This window comes from Panthera pardus, unplaced genomic scaffold (genome assembly GCF_024362965.1).
Source record: "Panthera pardus isolate Hobbes unplaced genomic scaffold, ASM2436296v1 HiC_scaffold_11, whole genome shotgun sequence".
Taxonomy (NCBI): domain Eukaryota; kingdom Metazoa; phylum Chordata; class Mammalia; order Carnivora; family Felidae; genus Panthera; species Panthera pardus.
Window position 1 is genome coordinate 21,221,305 of NW_026526666.1, and position 26,826 is coordinate 21,248,130.

Below are 26,826 nucleotides of genomic sequence, written 5' to 3' on the forward strand. Positions count from 1 at the left end.
TAAAGACAAAAGAGAAGGGCAAAATCTTAGAAATTTCACAACCCGACGAGATCCAGTTTTAATACATAAAGTATCTTTAATAAGTAGTGTAGCTTCTTTCTCTCAAGCTGCCTCTTCCAAGAGGTGAGGTTTCTTCCATCTGATTTATTTCTATAATTTCTCCTTAAGAAAAATGGCCACTCTTACTCAAAAGGCACCAATCACCAGTGTATCATACAATAGTCGTAAATGACCAAGCAGGACCCAAAACTCTGATCACAATCAGTGTTTTATTAACAGAAAGGAAAATTATATAGAGAGAAAAACAGCAGGAGCCTGACATTATCTGACTTTTGTGAAAGGCAACGTATAAGGTTTCTTTGTGCTCACTGTCATATACTTCAAAAAATGGCCACAACCTGGAAAGTCAATACAAGATAAACTGAAAATCCAGAATGGAGATCTTGAGAAACTTGAAAGGCACCAACCAGAATGGATCAAATAGAAAATTATAAAGAGACTTCAGTACACTGATAACTCAAAATCCAAATTATAAAAGTCAGGGGAAACATAAATTGCATAAAACTTTTATTATTTATTAGCAGTGCATTTTTCTACACTTTAAAATAGAACAAATTATCTTTTGGAAGGTAAACTATTCATAACAAAATACGTCAACAATTTTTTTATTTTTGGAGTAGAATTACTTTGCTATATACTTTCTATATTATATACATACACTTCTTGATTTGTCTATGTATGGACATGTGTACAAATAATTCTAAGACATACACATGTTGATACATAGGACTAATATACAACATAATTATGGAGAATTTATAGTAGTCAATTTTACAATCATTTCAATAGCTGCACACAAATTAGTGTTCACAGAACTAAAACTGTCCATATGGTTCCCTTTTCCCCACTTTTCAAACGTCATCTGAATTACTTTTCACTGATTTTTTTTTAAATACTACCATCTTCCTGTATAACTAACCACTTTTTTTTTTTTTACAATAACTCATAATAAAATATTTTACTCTTTCAGTTTTAGAAAAGGTATACAATTTAATTTCACTTATTTTAATTTTTGACTCCTAAAACATACAATTCATTTTTTTCATCAGCTTAGTGCAATTATTTGGTACTGCAGTTACTGAAGCTTAAGTAATGAACCTGAGCCAAACATTCATTCAAATGCCTTCTTAAAATGTAAAACATGAACAAGATGTTTTGCCGAAGCATGTGTAATAGCCTCAAGGTACCCCATCCTTAATAAATATATTATAAATAACTCAGTGGTTGAGAGGAAAGCACTTCATGTGGATCCACTTAACTGTCTGAACAGTCCATTCTTAAGCAGCATGGAAGATAATCAGAATCTAAGGCTCCCCACACCCCATGGAAATGAAACCTACGGGCTTCTGAGGCCTGATGCCAGATTACACTTACATAAAAGGGCTGTGAGCACCTGTCAGGGGTCCCTTCATTTCCACATTAGGTTTCTGACATGCTGGCTTGTGTCTTAGGTGTTCGTAATCTGTTACAAACATATCTCCTTTAATACAGACAAACAGCAGCATCTTATTCAGTTTTTTCTCTTTGTTGATTTAAAACTGGTGCCAGACCACGTGTGGTTACAGACAACAACCTCGTACCAAAAGCAAAATATTCTAACTGGGTTAAGAACTCTCTCGAGAGGAAGAAAGAAATAAAAGCATTTGGAATGTGGAGTCATTTCATAGAGAAAAACTGTGTTTTCAGGAGAAATGTTCAGTGAATTCTGATCTTCAACTGGATGTTAAATTTTGTTAAAGCCCCACAAGGATGTGAAACTAAACAGCTGAGCAACAAAAACAAAAGGGAAGGGAAACGGTCTGAACAAGCCATATCAAACGATTATCCTCTTGCCAGAGATAAACTTGCATAAACTCATTACATTAGACTGACTTCCCAAAAGAATGAACTGATCTGCCCTATTCATAGGGGACATAAAAAAATCACTTTCTAAAAACTTTCTCCCTTACTTTTTCTTAATAAAGAGGAATTATTTATTCATCGTAGACAAAACCATACTAAATAAATTCAAAATACAAATTTTTGGTAGCAAACGACAAGAAAATCTAAGTCAAAATAGAGTCTAGTTTTTACATAATTTTATAGATTTATAAATTTATCAAAATAGTCTTTTAAAGTTCACAATACATACATAATGTAACACTGTACACGTAAAGGTAGTAGCAAATGTATTACCGAAATACATTAAAAATAACCTTTCAAAATACCAAATTCAACATTAAAACGTTCTTAAAAAGCATTGACATCTCCATAAACATAGTTTCAGTGCATTTATAGTAGTCATTAACCAGAGTTTTCTGGTTTCAAGTCTCTTGAAGGTCTTATGTGAGTGCTCTCCTTAATTTAAGGTAAGAAGGCAGAAATATCCCTCGAACAGCAGTGGCTTTCTCTCTACATTGCTCGTCCAGATGAAGACACTGTGTCTAAGAGTGGAACAGCCTTCGTCGGAGCGGCAAGGCCTTAGTAATGAACATATTCAGACTGAAGGGACTGTGCAGGGGGGAGAGACATAAACTAAGGTTAAAGCCCATCACATACAAGACTCGTGGTACACATCATGCAGCTATTTCCTTCAACACAAGGCAGTTTGGGTCTATTATATAGAAGATAAGTGAAATAAACTAAGAAAAAAATAGAAAAGGCTGGGGGGAAAAAAACAAAAACAAAGCACCTGCTAAGAATGAGATATGCAATTACGTGGAGTGACTGCAAGAAAACTTTGTATTTTAAAAGGCCTACGATCTATTAATAGCAGTTAAAAATGAAGTATTATGTGCAAATTGGTAGGTAGCACTAAACTCACTTCTAAGCTTTTGTGCAATAATGAGTTTTACTCGAAAACATTAAGTGATATTTGTAAGTAAATTGAAGTTTATCAGAATATACTTTAAGATTATATATACTTTAATCCAATACATATCAAATGTTAAAGCTTCTAATGCAGTAGAGTTAGCAGTCATCTAAATGAATTCCTTAAGAATGCTTGAATTTAACAAATAGCTTGCAAATCCTTTCCATGGAGGGGGACACAAAGCACTACTACTTTTGAAATCTAAGCTCAAGACCCAAAAGCCCTTGTGCAGAAGAATCTTGCAGTTATAACATGATAAATAGCGGGCAGCTTTCAAGAAAAGAAGATACACAAAATCTTCCCCCATCATATTAGATAATCACATATAAAAGGAACATGGTTGGGATATGTAACCAGAATGCATTGATAATAGACATTATCCAGGAAAAGAGAAAGATAGAGAGGAAAAAATTGCCAAATACTTATATTTGAGCAGCAAACAGCAGTTAGAAAGAAGGAACACAAATCAGTTTCACATGAACATATTCTTTTGCACAATTCTTCAAATACCTTAGAACAACAAAGTTTACTTGATTTGCCACCAAATGTCCTTTTCTACTTCTCCAATAATTATTTTTCAAGTTGATCTGTAGCATGCTATTAATAGGTCTTATCAGTTCTGAGACTGGCCCATTTTGTGGGTGGTAGAGGTATCGGTAAAAAGAATGTCAATTATGCAAAAATAATCTACAAAAGATTCAAACTATCTTTGCTCAGCTTCAAAATTCCAGTGAATTTTATACCCTATCGACAGCCATTTACTCAGTAAGCATCTATCAACACTGTGAGTCAAAAAGTCACCAGCCTGTCCTCAAGGGCTAAAGTCCACACTGTCATACAAACAACATGAAGAGACAAAGGTGTCAATGTTCAATAACATGCATAGCGTGAAGTAACACTGTACACAAGAAAGGATCAGGCAAGGGAAGGGAAGGCTTGGGGAAGGCAGAGTCTCCCAAGCCTGCAAGTTTCAAGGAAGAGGTTAAATGTTAAGAGCTGCTAGGAAGAATGGAAAAGGCTGGCAAGTTGACTTTCTCACTACAGGATGCAGTTTATGCCAAGGCTTCAGAACAGGGGACATGATCAAGAAGTAGGGCACTATAATGTAAATATGCCTGAACTCACAGAAAGCCTAAAAGGTAAGACTGAGAAAAGTCCAGTAAAACTGTTCCAATGTCTTGAAGCCTACATAAAATTAACTTGTAGGACCCTCAGTTGCCATCCTAACAATTAGAACTTAAAAGTGGACTATTATTGGGGCACCTGGGTGACTCAGTAGGTTAAGCGTCTGACGTCAGCTCAGATCATGATCTCACGGCTCGTAAGTTCAAGCCCCCACGTTGGGCTCTTTGCTGACAGCTCAGAGCCTGGAGACTGCTTCAAATTGTGTCTCCTTCTCTCTCTACCCCTCCCCCACTCACTCACACTCTATCTCTCTCTCTCTCAAAAGTAAATAAACGTTAAAAAAAATTTTAAGTAGACTATTATTTTTCCAGCTGTTTTTCTCAGTTTCTTTTGAAGTCTGGCAAGTAGGCCAAGAGAGCAGGGCCAGGTGGTCCTCCCCAGCTGCAAGCCTGCTTGCTTTACAATGGCCAATGCTTTGGTAGTAATATTGAAATTTTGCTTTTGTTCCAGTTAGAAAAGTTATTTATGTTACCACTAATGGTACTTCTATAGCTCCTCAGATTGTTTGTAAATTTAGAACAAAGTTGTTTCTGCAAGCAGCCCTAAAGTTCCATCAAGTCTCAATAGACAGAGATATAGCAAATGAACAGATACTAGGCAAGTGACCTTTGTTAAACTAACTTTCTTTCAGGGTAAAGTATTTCATATGTGCATCAATATGGAGGGGGTAAATATGTGTATGTACATATCTTTATTTATTTTATGGAATCATGATGCCCACTGAACTGGAAAACAGAAATAGTCTACAATCACTTTAGGGATTTCTATCATTCATAGAAGTATATATTCATATTCACCTCTGGCAGAAGCTTTCCTTACACACAGCAGCGGTCATCACTCTGGCTGCTGTTTCATCTAACCTACAGATACAGTTTAGCACAATCCCTCTTGCTTCCTCTGCCATCCCGCCCCCTCTCCCCCCACCATGTGCTCACTTAATGTTGCCCAACTGGCTCTGAGTCCTCTGTAAACAAATAAAGACATGAGTTGGCTGAAGAATGGACCTTCTGTCATGCTGGGTAATTCATTCAACAAATAATGATTAAACATTAGTAGTATACATTTGGCACTGGGGGATAAAAATAAGATACAAAAGTTCTTCCACAGTTTGTTTATACGGTATAAAGAAAGTGAAAGGAAATAATAGATCAGTAAAGAGACTTAATAAATTAGTCTGACATCAGCATTTTGTAACAAATTAACTTCCTTTCATTTTCAATCTAAAACAAAAATCTTAATGGAAGTGGAGTTAGGGAAGAAAGAGAACTGGTAAAGTCTACAAGACATATTCACTTGAAAAAAAAAACATAACTAATATTTCTAGGCTTTTTCACTGGGGAAGCAATTATGTGGGATGACAGTAACATTTTGATTTCACATGCTTCCATGATGGCATTGTACTGAGGGTCTCTGGCTCATCTGTTACCTGTATCCTAAAGTTACTAATAAATATCCCAGAAAACACAATAACCCATTATTAGCATTGCTAATTTTTATAGCAAAGATGCAAATGTATTTTGTATCCCACAACCAATATCATTACTGCTGTTGACTTTATTATTCAGGAAATAAAGTACAACTATCTGGAATTCTTAATAAACTAGATATATTACTGAAGAGGTCAATTATTCTGTGATAGATATTTGCTGAGTACTTCCTATATACCAGGCACAGTTCTAAACATTTTATATGTATGAACTCATTAAATACTCCAGACAACTCATTTTACAGATAGGAGATTGAGGCACAGAGCAGTCAAGGACTTTGCCCAAGGTCACACAACAAGGAAGTGGAAGAGCTCATATTTTAACTCAAGCAGTCTGGCTCAAAGCCCAAATGCTTAGCCACCATAGTATAACACCTCAATATACTTCTAGCCTTTGTCCTGTGATCACTGCATAATCAGTCAGACATTCTCTATCACCCAAACACAAACAATAACCTGAAGCAGGGGTGCCTGGGTGGCTCAGTAGGTTGAGCCTCATGGTTCGTGACATGGAGCCCCACGTCTCAGCTTGGAGCCCACTTGGGATTCTCTCTCCCCCTCTCTCTCTCCCTCCCCTACTCTTTCTCAAAATAAATAAACTTAAAAAAAAATAACTTGAAGCATGGTGTGATCCTGAGCAAAGAAATATTACAGTACAAAAAAAAGAAAGCAATATTTATTATACCATAAAGGAGATATATACATTTTAAAATGAAAAATCCTTATAGGACCTAATCCAAAGTAATTTTCAGGAATACTCTAAAAATAAATTTCCTTTATAAAAACACCCACGCTTCAGTATTCTGATTAAAGTTTTAATTCTGCTTGGCCAATGTTTATCACTATCATAAGAATTAATACCTAATGCATCTGAAATAAAAAAATAAATGCGGGAATGACAATGGATACGGTTATGGAGGAAGCAGTGCTTGAAGTATAAATATTATTTTACAAGGTAGCACTTATTTGTATAATCAAGAGATTTTAATTTCTCAAACAGAATATTCAAGTTTCTGTGCCAGTAAGTTCAACGGGGTTATAGTGAGTTAAGACCAGATCAAGTTTATCATGAATATATGGTGTTTTTATAGTGTGAATCCCATAAAAGTAATAATACAGCAATATTCAGCCTGCAAAATAAGGATAAAATTACTTTACACTTGCAGCCCCCAAAATTTTTATGTCAAAATATAAGCTTCCATCAAGAAGTCTTGTTCCCTGAAAGCAGTTAGATTTGACATAAAACAAAGTGTTAGGTAAGGAGATCAAGACAATTTGTTCTGTTCTGGAAATTTGCTACTAATCTGTTTTGGCAGATGTAGGTAGTGACTTTAAAAATTTAGCTATTCTGGAGGTGTTTCTTTTTTAAACAGCCCAGTTACCTAATCACGGTAGAAAAATGTCTAATAATGACAGGTATAAATACTGTAAGATGGTTACTAAATACAACTATACGTTGACTATCAAAAACAGCAAACTGTAAAGAATAATGAAAAATTAAGGTCTTTGCCAGCAAATTAATGAAATGGTGTCTTACTGTTCACATAACTCAGACCAACAGACCCTAGGACCTGGAATGTTAGTTTCATACTCGGTCAAAATCCTGACTCTCAATCGCCACGTGCTTTTGCCATACTGACTTTCTCTCTCCTGTATTTTCCCATCTTCCGAGTCCCTTAAGGAAGAGAAAGTAGTCTACTTGGTTATTGTTGGTTTGAGTTCTAATTACAGAAGCAAAAAGCACCTTAAAAAGTGATTTGCTTTCATGGCATAGATAATTAAAAAAAAAAAACAAACAAACCACATTTGGCAATATGGTATCTTATTTTAAATAAAACTCTGGTGTTGAATTTTAATGAACTGGGGAAAAAAAATAAACATTGATTAATAATAAGTTTATCTATAATTGCCTCTATACTCTGGGGTCTTTTATGGCTTTGCAATAGTTTCCAGTTTTTGTATTGCTTGTATGTTAACGACACGCAAAATGTGTTCATTGATATCATTTCCACAAATACGGTTTCACAAGACTGAATGTTTGGCATTTGCTAGCATAATAATACTTCTCCAATAACACTGGTAGAGAAACATAGCTGCATAAGATTTTTTTGGCTAAGGATTTTGATAAAATCTGCTTTGAAGGAGGTGTAACATTTTTCTGTAACGTTCTCTAAGCATTTCAGGGACCCCAAGATTTAACAAGCCAATTTCGTTTAATTAAAATGCTATATAAAAAATTCTTTCACCTTCCCACCTAACTTTTAATAGATTCTTTTTTTTTCTGAGTGAACTTAATTGTGCTTTTCAACAATCACAAAAAGCTCATTTGTTAGATGACAGATGGTTGTTGACACCTTACTTGATTCAGCCAACCATTCCGTGAACGTTTCCAGTTCATCTGAACGCCAAAATTATATTGATGCAAGCTCGGTTAAAATGTATTTTCTCTTATTTTAGTAAAGTCACATTTCTAAAAAAAAAAAAAAAAAAAAAGAGAGAGAGAGAGAGAGAGAGAAAGAAAAGCAACTCTCAGATGATTGTATATTAAAGCAAAAGCTGAAAATCTGTTTTCCTTTTTGTTAGTGCTTCATGTGCTGACGGTGATAATGGGCTGCTAAGCACCTTAGCTCTTTGCTTCACATTCGTGGACCTAGATATATTATCCAATTTTTAATTCAATAAATATTTATTAGGTACTCACTGTACTTTGGCACCTGAGAAAACAAAGATGCCTCCAAGAAGCTTAAAAGCTAGTAGAGGGGAGAGAGAATCACATACAGCTGTCTAGATATAAAAGCAAGGTGGGGGGCGGGGCGGGTGTGAATAAAGTCCCACGAGAGTCAAGAAAGATGGGTCACAAATGTTTCATCAAAGAGATAACTGTGGAGACAGGCCAGGAATTATAAAACCAAGCAGAGACAAGGAAAAGCAGAGTGAACCACATGTGTTAGGGTGTGGGTGCAAGGATGTGGCCCTATTGCAGAGTGCTGGTGGGTATGCCGTGGGGAGCTGCTGGAGAGATAGGATGGGGGGGCACAAGGGCTGCCAGGGAAGGGCCCCAATGCCAAGCCAAGGGATCTGACCTCCACAGATCTGTGGACCCCACAGGCAAAGTAGAGACAATGAACAATTGGGAACACAGGAATGGTCTTAGAAATCTAACACTGGCCACAGTATAGAGAAAAGATTAAAGGCGGGAGAGACTTAAGGCAGGAAGAAAATTTAAAGGGCTATTCCAATAGTCCACAAAACCTTAATCAGGGCAACGCTGTTGAGAACGGAAGAACAAAACACAGCTCCTAGGGACAGCTGATAGTACTGAGTGACTGGATGTGCAGAAGGAAAGGCGGCCGTAGTGTCAAAGAGGATTCCAAATTTCTAGTGTGGATGACAACTACTAAGCCAGGAAACAAAAGGAGGAACAGGCAATTGAAGAAGCAGGTAACACCCATAGGAAGTTAGAAATTGCCCAGGAGACAATCACCCAGAGAGAGAAGTGGGCCAAGGTCAGAGCCTTGGGAAAAATCATGAAAGGGTTGGCAGAGGAAGATAGACAGGTAATAATTTTAGGGGGAGGGAGGATGAGAAATAGGAAAATAGCATTCTAAACTCAAAGGAGACAAAAAGAACAAGCAAAAAAGGAAGCTGATATTGTCAAATGCTACAGAAAAACTAAGAAGGAAGAGATCATCTGATCTGGCCTGAAAGAAGTCAGGGGCAGCCTGTGGGAGAGGCTCTCACCAGAATGGGGCTTCTCTGGTCCCAAGGTTGGCCATAAAGGAGACACTGTGAGAGGTTACAGGACCCAGGGAAGCAATTGGCAAGATCACTCTGACCAACCCGGATGTACCTGTTTGCAGGTGAGGAGACAGGCAAATGGAGTGGAGTAGGGACTAAAGACATAAGAGAGGAAGGCCATGGATGAGTGACTCCCTAGAACAGTGTGGAAACAACAGTACAGGGGGGCAGAGTTACCATTGGAAAATGGTAGAAAATAGTAAAGATTCTTTTAACCTAAAAGGAAAGGAAAAAGAAGGACATGTCAGATGAAGGGACACTTTGAGGCAGAGAAGAGGACAGTTAGGGGAAATCACTCCTGATGATTCTGTTCTCAGTGAGACTCAAGGCAAAGTCAACCAGCCCTGGAGGCTGGGGCAGCTGTGTTGACAAAGGATGCTAAGAAGTTTTGGAACAGCCAGTGTGGGGAACAGCAAGGGAGCCAAAGTGGGATAACTAAACTACTTATGAGCACCCAAGGGCCAGGTAAATTAGAAATTCATTTAAAATGGAGTTAATTGGTGGCAACGTAATGGGATTTTCTCCAATAGTGCTTAGAAGAGAGAGACTAGAAACAAATACAAAAAAAGTGGACTTGATCTTATTTTGGAGGCTAGTGATTAAGTGGCTATGGAAAACAGATCCAAGTACAACAGAGAACATTGGAAAGAGGAAGCAGAAATGACCATGTGGGCCACAGAAGGTGGGGAAACAGGCAGGGACCACAGAGAGGTCTTGGGGAAGGGTTAGTAGGTGGGGTAAATGTCTGAGAGGAGACTTACAGGATTCAGGATATCAGAAGAAATGCTTTAAGCAATAAAAAGGCCAATGAAATGGATTTCGAAGTGAATAAAAATAAAGATCACCGGAGTTCAGAAAGTTTAAAATACAGTAGTCACTGCCTCTCTGAATCTTGACTTCCTCATCTATAAACTGTGGACTAAATAAATAAGCTAATGTATATATGAAGCACCTACTACAATGGCCAGCACATTGGAGGTACTCAATAAGTTACTAATGATGGCAATGATAATGATTAGAAAAATGTTATTGTTGTCGAGAACATTGGCAGTAGCCCAGTGGCTAGAGTAAAGCCTAAGTCCTCAAGGAATAAAGATGAGTGAATGGCAGTGAGGAAGACAAAAACAGCAGCACACCATCAGGTGTGGTTTTCAAAAAAGAAATTACAAATACAGTGTCTAATACATCTTAACTGTAAAGATTTGAGAGTTACCAGAAAGAAAACAATTTGCACTTATGGGTGAATAAGGGGAATTAGGTTGGAATAGGTCAGCCTTATTTTCCTCACTTTCAAATAGACTTTAACATTTTCTTCTTTAGTTTACTGCTCGCAATGATCTTACTGCTTGCAATGGGTTTACTGCTTGCAATGTTTGTGCTCCCCACCCACCAAATTTATGTGCTGAAATCCTAACCGTCAGTGTGATGGTATGAGGAGGGGGCCTTTGGGAGGCAATCAGGACAAAAGAGTGGGAACTCCATGGATGGGATTCGCATTCCTATGGGGCCTGGGGAGCTCTCTCACCCTCACACAGCCACATGAGGATAAAATGTGTGGGAGAAAAGGCACAGCAGGATGCAAAAATATGATCAACTTCTTTAAGCCCACAAGCAAACCAAGTCACAGTAGTAGGCCACTGGCTACAGAGATGGAAGTCAGCAGTGACGGCCTAGTGTTCTTGAGGGTATACAGGCCAAATGCCCCTGGCCTAAAACTGAGGCTGGGATCCCCCACCTGTGAGAAGGACTTGAGAGGGACCACAACCACTGCCCTGGGGCCGGGGTTTATGCAGAGCTGCATCCTTGCCTGAGAAGCCAGCTTGCTGAGCTCACCAAGGGAATAGAGCCTGGGTCATGAAAGTCTGTTTCTAGACTGGAGGACCGGGTATGGGGGGGGGGGGGGGGGGCGCGGTTCAAGTGGAACCAAGAAGAAAACCAGTGGATGAGGAGGGAAAAAAAACAGAGAGAAGTGGGGAGAAACAAAAAACTCCCATCCAGTGTGAACCTACAAGTGAAAATATTGAAACACATGAGGAGGGGCACCTGGGTGTCTCAGTCAGTTGAGCATCCAACTCGATTTCAGCTCAGGTCATGATCTCACGGTCCGTGGGTTCGAGCCCCACGTTGGGCTCTGTGCTGACAACACAGAGCCTGCTTGGGATTCTCTCGATGTCCCTCTCTCTCTCTCTCTCTCTCTCTGCCCCTCCCCCACTCTCAAAATAAATAAATAAACATCAGAAATAAATAAAAATAAAACACACAAGAAACATGAACACCAAGAGAACTAACAAAGTTTTCAACCAGGAGATGAATTCTCACAGGCTGAAATGCAAACAACAAAGCCATCTCAAAACAACCTGTCATCTGAGATCCTCAAGGTGAAAAAATGAAGAATACCCATAAAAAGAACAAGAAATTATGAAACAAAAATAGGCGGGTCCACATAAAAACAGATGGCTGTCATAAAGAATGAATGATAAATGTTGGAAGTAAAAGACACAGCCATTGAAATCAAAAGGTCAATAGGTTGGGGACACATTACAGAATGGACACAGTTAAAAGAGAATTAGTGGGGAGTGCGTGGATGGCTCAGCCAGTTAAGCGTCCAACTTTGGTTCAGGTCGTGATCTCTCAGTTAGTGAGTTTGAGCCCCGCGTCAGGCTCTGTGCTGACAGCTCAGAGCCTGGAGCCTGCTTCGGATTCTGTGCTCCCTCTCTCTCTCTCTCTCTCTGCCCCTCCCCTACTCGTGCTCTATCTCTCTCTCTCTCTCAAAAATAAATAAACATTTTTTAAAAATTAAAAAATAAATAAATAAAAGAGAATTAGTGGATTGGAAAATAGCAGGAGGAATTCAGTTAGAAAACAGCCAGAGTAACAGGAATTTAAAAATATAAAACAGAAGGAAAGAAATACTAAGGACAGATTGAAGGGCTCCAACATAAGTCTACAGGGTATTACAAAAGGAGAAGTGGAGGAGGGCAGGGAGGGCACGCCTGGGTGGCTCAGTCGGTTGAGCGCCCAACTTCGGTTCAGATCATGATATTGCAGTCGTGGGTTCGAGCCCTGTGTCAGTCTGTGCTAATAGCTCAGAGCCTGGAGGCTGCTTGGGATTCTGGGTCTCCCTCTCTCTCTGCCCCTGCTCCACTCACAGTCTGTCTGTCTCTCTCAAAAATAAATAAACATTAAAAAATTAAAAAAATAAATAACAAAAAATAAAAGGAGAAGTAGGGGAAAGGCAGATAAAATCCAAAAAGATAGTGGCTGAGAATTTTTCATCATTGAAAAAGTCGTCAGCCCTGAGACTGAAAGTATACATTAAGGCCCAAAGATAAACTGTATGGAGTCCATATCTAGGTATGTTATGGTGAAACTTCAACGAAAAAGAGAAAAAACTTACAATAATTGGTTTTGTCCTTCAACTATAGAAGCTTTTTAAGCAAAGGATGACATTAGGAAACTAGTATTTAAAGTAGATTCTGGCAGCAGTGCAAAGACAGAGTGAAGGGACCAGAAAAATGACAGCAGATGATCAAGTAAGCCAGAAGATGCCTCCATGGAGCTTTCGGTCTAGTGGAAGAAAATGGCTTATCCATCTTTGTCTTACCTTCCTGGACTAAAACAAGACTGCACTCATGGTAGACACTCATATAAATATTAGATAATTTTTTTAATTGGGCAAGTCTTTACACATATATAAAAAGCACTCTCGTTTGCTCCTGACTAAATAAATAAGTAAAGCAAGATTAGAAAAAGACTCTTTTCTATTGACTTAGCAGTATTTGGTATTAAGTATTTGGTGTTGGTAAAACAGAAAGTGTCAAATTAAGTTGAACAACCAAGCCAATTAAAACTCCGACGTACTTGAGATTAAAGCAAGTTCTATACCTGAAAGTGTCCTTTCAAATGGAGAGTCAAACAAAGCTGACAGACTTTGTACAGGAAATTAATGTAAACCACTATTTAACATGGGAAGCTGAACTGACCCTTAGCTCTATCTGCAAACACTATGTGTACCTAACAGCTGATACACAAATTTAAAGGCATCATCTGAACCATGCTAATCTCAAAACAACTTGATGCTTTGGCAAGTAACATTCCCAAGTCCACTTAGAAAGGAAACAAAAAAGAATACCAATGCTGAGTAAATGCCAAAGATGTGGTTCAAAGATTGAGCTCACATTCTTGGGGCACCTGAGTGGCTCAGTCAGTTAAGCAGCCAACTTCAGCTCAGGTTATGTTCTTGCAGTTCATGGGTTGGAGCCCCGCCTTGGGCTCTGTGCTGACAGCTCAGAGCCTAGAGCCTGCTTCCAATTCTGTGTCTCCCTCTCTCTGCCCCTCCCCCACTCACACTCTGTCTCTCTCTCAAAAATAATAAAACATTTAAAAAATTACAAAAAAAAAGGAGTGAGCTCATGTTCTTGATATTAACATCCCTTAGCTGAAAAATTTAAGGTAATGCTGAAATTCCATCAAATCTAAGGTATGCCACAACAAAGAGAAGAGGGGAAAACCATAACAATTTAAACACACAAGGTTAGAAAGCTAGTACTAATCCTTAGTATCAAATATAATATTTAATCTTTGGTGCACCTGGGTGGCTCAGTCGGTTAAGCATCCAACTCTTGATCTCAGCTCAGGTCATGATCTCACAGTTCATGACATCAAGCCCTGCACTGGGCTCTGTACTGACAGCGCAGAGTCAGCTTGGGATTCTCTCTCTCTCCCTCTCTCTCTGTCCCTCCCCCACTCTCTCTCACACACACATACACACTCTCCTTTCTCTCTTTCTCTCTCTCTCAAAATAAATAAGTAAACCTAAAACAAATAAAAACAATATAATATTTAATCTTTAATTAATCTTTGTGATTCAATATTATACTTAAAATCAGGACAGGATGATAGTTTTTGAAACACAGAACAGGCAGAAGGAAAAGACATCAAATTTAAATCAAGAAAAGCTGTTAACCTCCCACTGGAAAAGTAGGAGCATTTTATTGGGAATGGATGTTTAAACAGTCAATAAGCAGTTCATCAATGTCACACAAACATTACTCCAAAGTAAAATTAAGCAGGCTTTAATGCAAACGCCAATCACTCAGATTTTCACCCAACTGGGTATTTTACCAAGCTGGATCTAATATTTTGATCTTATTCTAAGTCCCACTTTAAGAATCAGTAATTCCTTCAATAAATAAATAAAACATAAAACATATTCCGACTAATGCCAGAACACAGAAGAACTTAACCTATTCGTTGGCTACCAAGGTTGTTCTGACACTGGTCAAATTTGAGATTGAGAATACTGAGAACAAACCGGTGGTTGCCAGAGTGGATGGAGGTGAGGGGCGGGCAAAATGGGTGAAGAGGACTGGGAGATGCAGGCTTCCAGTTATAGAAAGAGTAAGTCACGAGGATGAAAAGTACCGCATAGGGAATATAGTCAAGGCTATTTTAATAGCCTTGTATGGTGATAGACGGTAACTACACTGGTGTTGAACACAGCACGATGTATAGAGAGGCTGAATCACTGTGCTGTATACCTGAAGCTAAGGTAATGCTGTGTGTCAACAGTACTTCAATTAAAAAAGAACTATAGCCAACAAATAAATGTAAAGGGACAAAAATAATATTGGAGACAAAAATAAAGTTGCCATATGATTACCAAAAAAATAAATAAGTTTGAGGTGGAGAATTCATCCACAAAGTCTTCATAACCAAGAGCAGGCTAACCAGCTAAGTCTAAACATGGCTGTGCCCCGTCACACAGGGAACTTAGCATAAGGAGAATGCTACCGTAAAACAGTAGGTATGCACACAATATTTCATCATTTCAATTTTCCTTCCAACTGTAAACTAAAGGAGTATTTTTTTTAATGTTTATTTATTTTTGAAAGAGAAAAACAGAGAGTGCAAGCCAGGGAGGAGCAGAGAGAGAGGGAGACACAGAATCTGAAGCAGGCTCTAGGCTTTGAGCTGTCAGCCCAGAGCCTAACGTAGGGCTCAAACCCACGAGCTGTGAGATCATGACCTAAGCTGAAGTCGGACGCTCAACCGACTGAGCCACCAAGGTGCCCCTAAAGGAGTATTTTTAATTCTTTTCTGTGTCTAGTACTATATTAGAAACGATAAAATATAAAAGAACTTTATGAAACTTGGTATGTAGACCCTCAAAGAAAGTTTAAAAGTTGAAGACAAGTCTCACAGATACAGACAATACGTAAACAAATACAGAAGCTCAGGCATGTAATACCTACAGTATATGTTGATAAAGTACTAAGTATGCTTCAAGGATAGGAACAGAGGTGAAAAAGGAAAACTTTGGGTGGGTTCACTTTCTTGAGGACAAGGGAGCCCACATTATGGAACAAGCAAGGGAAATGAGGTACAAACATACAAAAAAGGGAACCGAGGACAGAGGGCCTGAAAGCTCAGGAAAGGAATTTAGGATTAATGTTCTAGCATTAGAGGATCCTGATCACTTCTGACCAGGTGAGTAAAATGATGAGATCAGCATCTCTTACCCAGAAGTGCTTCAAAGTGTGGTTGGCAAACTACAGCTCAGCGGCCACATCCAGCCCACCACCTATTTTTGTAAATAAAGTTTCACTGAATCACAACCATACCATTTGTTTATGCATCGAGTTGGAATTGGCACACAAAGCCAAAACAGGCCCTTTACAGAAAAAGCTTGTGCCCCTACTTAAAGTATGAATTAATTAAGAGACTGAGTTAGGAACAGCCTCAATGAGGCTAACACAATGACAACAAAAAAGGTGAGAAAACAGCAGAAGAGGAAAATGGGAAAATTCCAAGAGACAATGAATGGCATCACTGATATAACCTGAAACATTACCATGAAAATGTCTCTGGAAATGTCTGAAGACCAATAGATAAGAGTGAGTAACAAAGCTTAATATAAGCTACTGCTTAGTAATAATAATCAAATTACAAAAAAGGTTTTAATACATGATGCCCAAAGCAGTTGTCAGAAGAATCTTACTATAGAGCAGCTTATCTTATTTATATTTATACACCCTACAGATCAATACAATAGAAGCTTATTCTGAAAGGCTACTCCATTAGGTCCATAATTAATGTGACCTGTGACACTGGAGTGACAAAAAAATTTTGTAACCAACCGGACACTCTCTCTGTCTCTCTCTCCCTGTCTCTCTCTGTCTCTCTCTCTCTATATATATATACATATTTCTTTTTTAATAATAAAGCACATCATTTTATAACTCTTCAAACAGTTCAACTGATGCAAAAAAGATGTTTACTAAGGACCATAATTTTTCTTTGGGTAGTTAAATTTCCATTTACAAAAATACATACATCATTTAAAAATTAATAATAAATATATGGTGGATCTGTTGGTCACATATGATTATTTAATAGCATCAATTCTATTGTGCATATTAAAACACAGAATAATTATTGAAAGTGCATAGATAGCATTTACCCAAGGACACCTACTGAGGTAGGGACTGGGGACAGCAGATAGGGCTCAAACTAGGTTCCCTCCCTTCAGGGTTTCTATCAAGAGCTACCATCCACACAACTGCCAGAATTATCTTCATCAAATCAGATCTGATCAAGTCACTTTGCTTACGAGATTCCAATAGCTCATGGTGCACTTCCCAGTTTGGCTTCCCCTTAACGTCCCAGCCTTATCTACAAGTAACCTCCCCAGGCTTTAGTGACACTGGAAAACTCACTGCTCTTAAAATAATAGTAGCTAACAATTATGGAGCGCCATCTATAAGCAACTCTGTAAACTAGTCCATATGATTGATCTCAGTCATCACAACCACCCTATTACAAAGATCTTATCATATCACCACATAAGCTTCAAGGCTCCGCAGTCAGAAAGACGCCTTTCAAAGTACACAGCCCTATGTTGTATAAAATTTACAAAAATTAATATTTTGTATTCTTTATCTTACATAGGTCCTACCATATCATATAAGCTTCAGGGTGCACAAAACCTAGTCTGCCCTTGATTATTATTATTCCGTTTTACTGAGACTCAGAGAGGTTAAATAACTTGCCAAAGTACTCACCACAAGGAAGTGGCAGAAATCAAACTTTAACCTAGGTCTATCTGTCTTCAGAACCTAAGAGTTTAACTACAGTACTAAAGCTGTGCTTCTGTTCATACAGTTCCCAGTGCTTGCAATGGCCATTTCTCTTCTTCCTATTTTCTTAAGTAGACTCCCAGGAGGCTCCTTCCTATTTATGCTCCAAAGCCCAACTAAAATGTTATCTCTTCTGCACATCTTTCTTCGACCCTTCCTGGAAAAATGAGATACCCTTTAGATATCCCTGTATTTTATTTTAAGTTTATTTATTTATTTTGACACAGAGAGAGACAGAGTGCAAGTGGGGAGGGGCAGAGAGAGAGAGGCAGACAGAGATTCCCAAGCAGACTCCACACTGTCAGCGCAGAGCCCCGACGTGGGGCTCAAACCCACAAATTGTGAGATTGTGACCCGGGCCGAAATCAAGAGTCGAACACTCAACCAACTGAGCCACCCAGGCGCCCCTAGATATCCCTGTATATTAAACATCTAATATATATATATATATATGATATAATCAAAATAATATGCTTTTTGGAGTCAAACTGACCTATGTGCAAATTACGCCTCTGCTATATATTTGTGGTACAATCTAAGGCAAAATATTTAATCTCTCAAACCCTCTGGAGGAAGTTACTCTAAACACACTGACTCATTTAAACATCTAACCATTCATATATCCATTCAAGAAATACTTAATGAGGGCCTCCCATATTCCAGGCACAGAGCATACAACTAGGACACATAAAACAGAGGCACCGCCCCTGCCCTCACAGAGCTTACAGTCTACCAGAGGATACAGATAAGTGAACAGATGATTAAAATGCAGAGTGAGAAGAGTATTGATTAAGACCAAGGCAGGGGAGAGAAGAGTTTACGGGGAAAGCATCATGACCTCACCCAGACTTTAGGGGTCAGGTAAGGACAGTGGAGACGAACAGCAATTCAGTGGCAAGTCTCTTAAAAATAAAACAGAGCAAATATTCAAGACAGATACCTCAAGTAATTTCAATTTAATAAAATACTTCCACCCCACCCACGCCATAATCACACGTCCCTCATTTCTTAGGCATTTGAAAACTCCTCTGAATGTCAGGGAGGGAAAACTGATTTTTTTTACAAGTGGGTTAATAAAAAAATGAAACCTTGTGCAGTTTCTACTGGCAGCAGAAACCTCAAGACCAACAGAAGAGGCCAAATAAATAAAAATAAAATCTGATTGTTCTTCAGGATTCTGTCACAACCATAAGAATTCCTTAACATTTGTTCTTGTTTTCTGTGTTAAAGCACTTAATGACAGAACAAGGAAATCATTTTTACATTTTTCTGGGGGCTGAACTGCTGCATAAAGTGAGAGCAATTGCAGCTTTCAAAAGAGATGCTAATTGCAGCTTCTAAAATATTAGACTCTCTCTAAACACCCGTCACCCTCATCCCCTAGGAGTTTCTGGGTCTTTCTTAAAGGTGCTGGGAGGATACTGCCTTACAGACTGCATTTCCTACCCAAGGGCTTAAAAACATTTCTGTTGAGAGATTTATTCCTAGTTCTTCAAGGGTCATATGCCTCACAACTTAGGAAGTGCTAGAAAGAAGAACCATCTTATTTAGACAAGAAACCCACAATTAGAAAAGCTGTACTGGAGTGATAAAGGAAAACAACTTACAACCTCTTTCTTTATTCCTATAAAATGGGAATTTCCATCTTAATCTAGACTTTGTACCAGCAAACCAGCAGGGGTAGGACCTGGAGCCTCCCTTCCCACAGAGGTTTTCTAGGCAAAGATAAAGGAGGGGAAGTCAGCTCTAAGAGACCTGCTACTTCTTACTTCCTGGGAGGGTGAGAGGGAGGAAAATGTTGTCATGCTGGCAATTCTATTTATAAATGCTTCTCTTTACAATGAGATGACAAATTTAAGAGAGAGAAGAGGGGAACGGCAGCAGCTGCCCACACAGACTATTACTTTAAATTTAATTATCAGAAAACCACTCTCTTCAGGCCAGGAGAGGGATGAGAAGAAGGAGGAAAGGTGAAGACAAATATCAAAATATGGAATGAAACCAAAAGCTAAGTTATATAAATATGGGAGGGAAGGGCGATCACCAATCATCTAAAGACTATTCCCATGCTTCAACTAGCCAAGAGGAAAACTGAGATCCAGAAAAAGTAGAATGTTATTCTTGCCAAGCTCCCAATGCTTCTGGTATTCAGCTACAAATGTAGACTACACTAAATCTTCAGCTATGAAATCGGCAAGATAGCTATATAATTATCTATACATCTATATGTGTACCACTTTTTCTGAAAATGAACAGATCTGTATTCTGGTCTAACAATGAGGTTGACCCACAATCAGTATATGAAAACACTCACAACTCAATTCCTGCTGGGAAGCACACGACTTGCATATCTTGTTATGAAAAGGTAAATACCTATCCTTTTCCATCTAACCCCCTAGTTACTAAGATTTAAGTTTTTACTGATACAACTATACCCATAATATCATGAGATCAGATTCAGATTAAGTGGTGGAGTGGGCTGGCACTATATAGGAATTTAAAATAATGTTGAAAAACATTGAGAATAAAATCATATCTGGAAAATTATACAGTTGACCCTTGAAAAATGCATGGGTTAGGGGTGCTGGCCCCCGCACAGTCAAAACCTGCATAGAACTTTGATTCCCCCCAAAACTTAACTACTAATACCCAACTGTTAACCACAAGCCTTAGCAATAACATCAACAGTCAATTAATAAATTATATGTATTAATACTGTATTCTTACAATAAAGTAAACTCAAGAAAAGGAAATGTTGGGGCGCCTGGGTGGCTCGGTTGGTTAAGTATCTGACTCTTGATTTTGGATCAGGTCATGATCTCATGGTTCATGAATTTGAGCCCTGAGTCAGGCTCTGAGATGACAGTGGGGAGCGTGCTTGGGATTTTCTCTCTCTCTCTCTTTATTCCTATAAAAGGAATATTTATTCTCTCTCTCTCTGTCACTTCCCCACTCGCACACACATGTGTGTGCTCTCTCCTCTCAAAATAAATGTTTTTTTTTAAAAAAGAAAATGTTATTTAGAAAATCATGAGGAAGAGAAAACACACATATATTACTGCATTGTATTTAGTGAAATAAATCTGTGTGTTAGGGGACCCATGCAGTTCAAATCTGTTGCTCAAGGGTCAACGATATGTGCTAGAAAGGACTGTGTGTGCATAGAAGAGAAAAAAAAAAAAAGGCCTCTTTGAAAAGAGGCCTGAGGTTGAGACAGGAGTGGTAACGTGTCCAACCAACACACACACACACACACACACACACACACACGTGCACTGTGTCCTCATGTTAGAAAAGTGGTCCCCTAAAAAAAAAAAAAAAGAAAAAAAAAGAAAAGTGGTTCCCTAAACTACCATCTAAGGGAAGTGGGTCTCATTAATTATTCCATTGGGTTCCTGTTTCCCAAGAAAGGCACACTGCTACTAGCACCTTTTGTCCCCTCTGCTCCCCTGCAGAAATCACTCCCTGGGTAACAGCTGAGGAAATGTTGGTAGAACAGCAGGCATGAAGGAGTCCCAGGCCCCAAACTACCCAGGACACTGGAGTTTGCTTGTGCCCTGACTGGACTCCGTGTTGAACTCTGAGTTGCACTTTGATCTGTGAGGTTGATTTCTCCTTCCTATTTTGTCCTTGTTCTCTCAAATCAACACTCACATTCCCATAGATATGAATTCCCCTTGAGGCAATCAAAATATGTGATTAAAGTGACTCATAGCAGGGTGTGAACCAACCGATTTTACCTAACAGGGATTTCCAGGTTAAAGGGGGGCTTGGTAACCTCAATACAGAGTTCCCGGGGAAAATGTGTTTGATGATCTTTCATCCTGTCTCTAAAAGACTAATAGCTAATTTTAAACATCTTCCTGATACTCTGCCTTCCCCTTCCTTACATCCCAGATACCTACTCACGGGCCCTCCTTATAAACACCTTCCCATTTGCCATTTTGTTAATTCTGGGTCAGTTCCCTGAAGGAGGGGACATATTCCAGAGCCTAATGGTTAGTTCTGAGAAGCTACTGTTCATTCAGCACCTTCCACACTTAAATACTCTGAAATTCATTCATTGATATAAGATGTGGAAAAGCGAAGCTTCCCAATGCCACTGCAACCATAGCAAATACCATCTATGGTGTGAATCAGCTCCCGGCTTTGCACCAGATATTCAGAGTTGATTCAAAAACTTAACTGAGAAGTAACGTAAGTCAACAGTGTCCATGATGAAGGGAATGAAAGCGGTTTCCCTCTGAAGAGGGAAGGAGGAGGAGGGGAAGAAAAAGAAGGAAGGAAGAAACCCCAGTTGAAACTTGGCATTTACTTGAAGAGGAGCCAGCCGAATGTACGTGCATAGACAGGTTCACAGCACAGAGGGAAGGCATCGCTCAGAAGGCTTCCTTGGCGCTATTAAATTTCTTTGGCGGCAGCCTCGGCTGGGGAGGCAAGGCACAAAAGTTGCGTTCAGGGTTCTGAGGACCAGGAGGTGGTGTCTGCGAACTTACGGGGATTGAACGGCTCAGGAATCTCGCTGAGGAAGAAGAGAGGCCGGGGTAGGCGGGCCGAAGAACCGGGCTGTGCTCCTCCGCTTTGACGCCGCCGTGGGGGCTCGGCTGGCTGCTCACGGTGCTCCCGCTGGTGCTGGTGCTTCTGCTGTACTGATTGTTGTTGAGCTCTGGGTAATTTCTGGCAGACGGCTGGGAGCTGCCATTCAAGAGGTTGGTGAACGGGCTGGCTACGAAACCCGCCTTAGAGGACGAGGAGGCCTTTTTGTTCTCTGGCTCCTCTGTTGCAGCGTTCAAGTTCCCTAGAGAACTGGCTAGCCGGGAGTTTATGGAAAAGCTGAATGGAAAACACAGGTGGGGAGGGGGGAGGACATAGACAACGATGTACGCTCATGCAGAGTTCGTGTTTCTAAAATACACAGTTAGGACAAGAGGGGAATGGGATGCAGACAGCTCTGATCAAGGCAAATGGGGACAGAATGGCTTCTTTATCGTCTTGGTGATATTACAACATATGGCCGTTAGTTATACACGTTAACTTCCTGTCTAAGCAGTTCACTGCGACCCAAGAAGCTGGCTAAACCACTCTGACCAGATGTCTTGAGATAGGACATCTGGGGGCTCTATGTGTCCTGAGGTAGGGAGTAAGTGAAAGGGGCTATATGAGAGTAAAAGGTAGACTGAAGTGTAAGATTTAACCTACACAGATTCATTCAAATGTCCCTACCCATTTTAGTTCTGCCCATACACATCAAAGGAGAAATGATGATACCACATATCATTAGTAGGTTCCACTGAACTCCAATTTCTGGATCACATTAGGCAAGCTGGAGCTCCACTATAGAAAGGGATGCCATACAGCACAACCTCCACACGACCCTGTCCCTCAGGATGGGAGACAGAACAAAAGCCTTCTCTGATTTCTCCCCTTCTCCCTGATCCCTTCCTCGGACAAACTTCTGCCAAACTCATTGTCTGCTACAGATTTCCTTTACCCCCCACCAGCATCTGAGAAGAGGAAGAGAAAAATTACCTTCTTACACTGGCGCCTGAGGACAAAGAACTTCTGTTTATCCTCTTGGCCGTTGCTGAGGGGGACAGAGCCACTTTTGAGGTCTTCAAAGTAGATGCAGATCCTTGTGGGGAAGAAGTCAATCTTTGTGGAGAAAAATGGGCAAAATGTCACCTGAAAGCTGTGTAATCTTAACATTCAGCAATCAACTAAGACAAGATAAACTCATAACATTAAAGGCATCGTGGCAGGTCATGATAACAGTGATAGCAGCAGCAGTCAACACTGACAGCACACTTGCTCCGAGTCAAAAGCTCTTCTAAGAACCTTACAGACATTAGCTCATATTCACAACAATCCTATGAGGTAGCTACGATTGCAATCCCCACTTTGCAGGTGAGGAAACCGAGGCAAAAAGGAAAAGTCACCCAAAGTCAGTGAGCAAGTGACAGAGCTGGTATTCAGATCTAGGATCCAAAGTCCTGTCCTTAACCATGATCTTGCCATGCTTGGTCACTTCCCTTCTTTGATGGAGGCAGTCATTCCTCACATGTCCTTAGGCTACATGTGTGTGTGATTGTGTGTGTGTGTGTGTGTGTGTGTGTGTGTGTGTGTGTATGTATTTGTATACGTATATATTTTTTATTTCTTTATATATTAAATCTGTCTTCTTCTTTCCACTCTCCAACTGCCCTAGGTGAGGCCACCACTATTCCTTACTCTTGACTACTAGTAACATCTTTTAATCTTATTCATTAAAATTCAAATTCTGAATAGCCTCAGGTAGAATCTAAAATATTTAATTATGCCACTCACTGTTTAAACCATTTAATTTTTACTTGGTGCCCAGAAAGCCTGAGCTCCTTGGCTTTACTTATGAAAGCCTCCAAAATCTGCCATTAGCCTTTGCAAGCAGGTCCTTTCTATCCATGCTTTCTCATTAGACAACTCTACTCCAGCTATACAAAATGCTCGGAATTCCCTGAATGGACTGTATTCACAGCTTCGTCCGGCTTGCACGTGCTGTTTTTCCTGCCAGGGCATCTTCTCCTCTCCTTACCTCCCTTCTGCTTCCTCTCTTCCACCTCCATCTGCCTCATTCCCATTGGTTACCCTTTGAAGGCCCAATCAGTTGGAACCCTATACGGCAAGCCTTCACTGAATTCCCAGGCAGGGTAAGCATCCTGTTTCATCATATTCTCATAGTAAATCATAGCCCTTATACCATATTCCACTGTCTGATATCTGTCTATTCCCCTTGATATAAGCTCTACTGGGGGCAAATGACTGTCTCCCACTTCAATTCCCAGTGGCTAGTACAGTGCCAGACTCAGAGAGGATGTTCAGTAAATGTCTGCTGAGTGGACAGAGAGGGAAAATTGACTCAAACCTGGACTACTAGGGCCCAGTCACAGTTTTTAATACCAAACCTGTTTTATCCTGAGCAAACCATTTAATGTACCTGGACCTAATGTATCTGTTCTAGAAAAGATTATTTACTTGTAGACTCTCGCCTTCATCCTCTTCCCCCCAAACAACAGCTTAAGTACATGGTTTGCCTCTAAAACAAAGATGGGGAAAGTGGTACAAGGAAGCAGCTCAAGCTTCTGGAGAAGTCTGATCCCTCTCAGAACTGCCTGCACAAAACAGCCCTAAAACCGAGGGCTGAATGAGAACCAGAGGTGAGGGGTGAGTTGGATTTTTACCCCTATCGCATTAACAGTTTTGGCAAACATGTCTATGGCCCCCATTAAGCCCTACACTGCATGCTGGTACCACTGGTACCCAGGAACCACCCTGGGATGCTTTGGGGGACATTTTTGCAGAGAAAAACACTAATGTTTCCTCTTCAAATAGAGGACGGGGAAGGAAATAAAACTAGAAAATAAAGGAGAACAAACACATGTAAAAACTAGGGGCAAAGAGAACCGACAGAAATATTAAAAACTCAAAGGCAAAATCTATCACTGGACTGAAAGGCACATTGCAGAGCAAGGGTAATTTAGAGACCCCACAACGTGCTGGAAGCACAGACTATGTTAACATCACAACGACAGCCACATGGCCCTGTGAGCACCTCAAGAAAACAAAAATCCTCTTCATGGTGAGCATTAAAAATAAGGTGGGTTGTAACAATCTGGAACACAAAGGAAGGAACTTAAAAGGGAAGAGCTGTGCGCGATTTGTTTTCACCAGTTTAAGGGTTGGGAAATGTATCTAAAGGGCAGTGTTTATTTACAAGCTACTAGAAATTCACCTCATTCACAGTACCTGAAAGGCTGGGGCACTGCTCTTGGGTGCCCTTTCGTATCATCCAACCTACGGAAATCAAAGACAAATGCTCACGCACTGCCAGGTTCGCACGTTTAAGCAAAGACCAAAAGGCAGATCATATGGAGTCAAACCAGTACAAATATTACATTGGCAAAAGGGAGAAACCTCCCAAATGTATGATATCAGTACTCATTCCGTTTTTAAAGTAAATCCTACAACCAGCAGGAAACCAATTTTAGTCATTTTGTTTCATCTTGACTTTCATTTACAGCAAATTGCTTTAAATCAGAAGGTGGTGTTGCATCCACTTAGGGTAAAAAATATTTGGGGTGCCTGGGTGGCTCAGTCGGTTAAGTGTCCGACTTCGGCTCAGGTCACAATCTCATGATCCGCAAGTTCGAGCCCCGTGTCGGGCTCTGTGCTGACAGCTCAGAGCCTGGAGCCCATTTCAGATTCTTTGTCTCCCTCTCTCTCTGCCCCTCCCCTGTTCATGCTCTGTCTCTCTCTGTCTCAAAAATAAATAAACGTTAAAAAAAAATTTTTTTTTAAATTTTTGATTGATGACACCATGATGCTGTTAGAAAAAAACTGAATTCCAAAAAATGAAACAAAAATTCTGAGAATTAAAAAAGAAAATAGAAAAATCATATCAGAATAGCCTTGTAAATTTTGGGTAGTGGAGAGTCTCTCACTCTTTTGCCTACTTATGTGCCAAGTTATGTGCCAAATTATCCCTCTCTCCCCCTTAAGATTTCTTAAGAATCAAATATAAATCTGATTGAAATTAATTTTAAGCGAGATAAAGCCATTTCTTAAGAGTTTCAAGGGGGGAGATGGTGAGTAAAAGAGATTAGAAATCTTGAAGGACCTTGCACTGACTTAGGTGATATTCATAGCGAGCAGAGCACACTCTGAACAGTACTGGATTTGAAGATCAGCTCCAATCCAAATCCATCCCACCGGGGAGGGGCTGACGTTCTCTAACCTCAAGCAACCAACCCAAATGTGGGTAATGATGCATATCTTTTGTGTTAATTCAGTTAATCCTCATCTCCAAACTAAGTACCTAACGTGGCTCCTGACAGTAGTAGCTGCTCAGTGAATGGTACATCTCTTCAACTTTCTAGTGGTAGTTGGTGGTTATTACCAAGACCAGGCTTGCTATCCCATCTTCTCATGTTACTATGGCAAACGATTACCTTGACTTGAGCTATATACACCTTCATTTCTCAGGTCAGGGCACCAGTACTCAGAGCATAGGTAATGATGTGCTCAGACCTAATCTGACTTGTGTTATAATCCTCCCAAATAACACATGAAAATTAAATCCCCTGTGAGTCTGTTTGACATGTATCCTGCTGGCAAAACACCCCTCTTGTTGTGCATGCCTCTCACTTAAAAGGCAAATAAAAGTAGCCACTTCTCATTATAATCATTTGTGAACTTGTCACCCCAGTAAAGAATCTGGACGATATTCACAGATTTTTGCACCTACATTGATCCTGAAGACTTTCTTCTTTAAGTAA

At 39.7% G+C, this 26,826-nt stretch overlaps 1 protein-coding gene across 7 annotated transcripts in view; it reads right to left on the bottom strand.

Annotated features, from left to right (window-relative positions):
* Positions 1–250: 250 nt before the first annotated feature.
* Positions 251–26,826, bottom strand: part of CDC14A (cell division cycle 14A) — a 186,591-nt gene continuing 160,015 nt past the window's right edge. For 3 of the 7 annotated variants that reach the window (XM_019457632.2, XM_019457630.2, XM_053891951.1), the window contains 4 exons: positions 25,298–25,345; positions 23,048–23,170; positions 21,834–22,351; positions 251–2,550 (listed from right to left, as the gene is read on the bottom strand). In XM_019457632.2, coding sequence (XP_019313177.2) covers positions 21,898–22,351; positions 23,048–23,170; positions 25,298–25,345 — 625 coding nt within the window. In that variant the 3' untranslated portion in view covers positions 251–2,550; positions 21,834–21,897. Of the gene's footprint in view, positions 2,551–7,941; positions 8,053–21,833; positions 22,352–23,047; positions 23,171–25,297; positions 25,346–26,826 lie in introns of all 7 variants that reach the window. The other 4 variants (XM_053891946.1, XM_053891950.1, XM_053891949.1 and 1 more) reach the window with 4 other exon arrangements.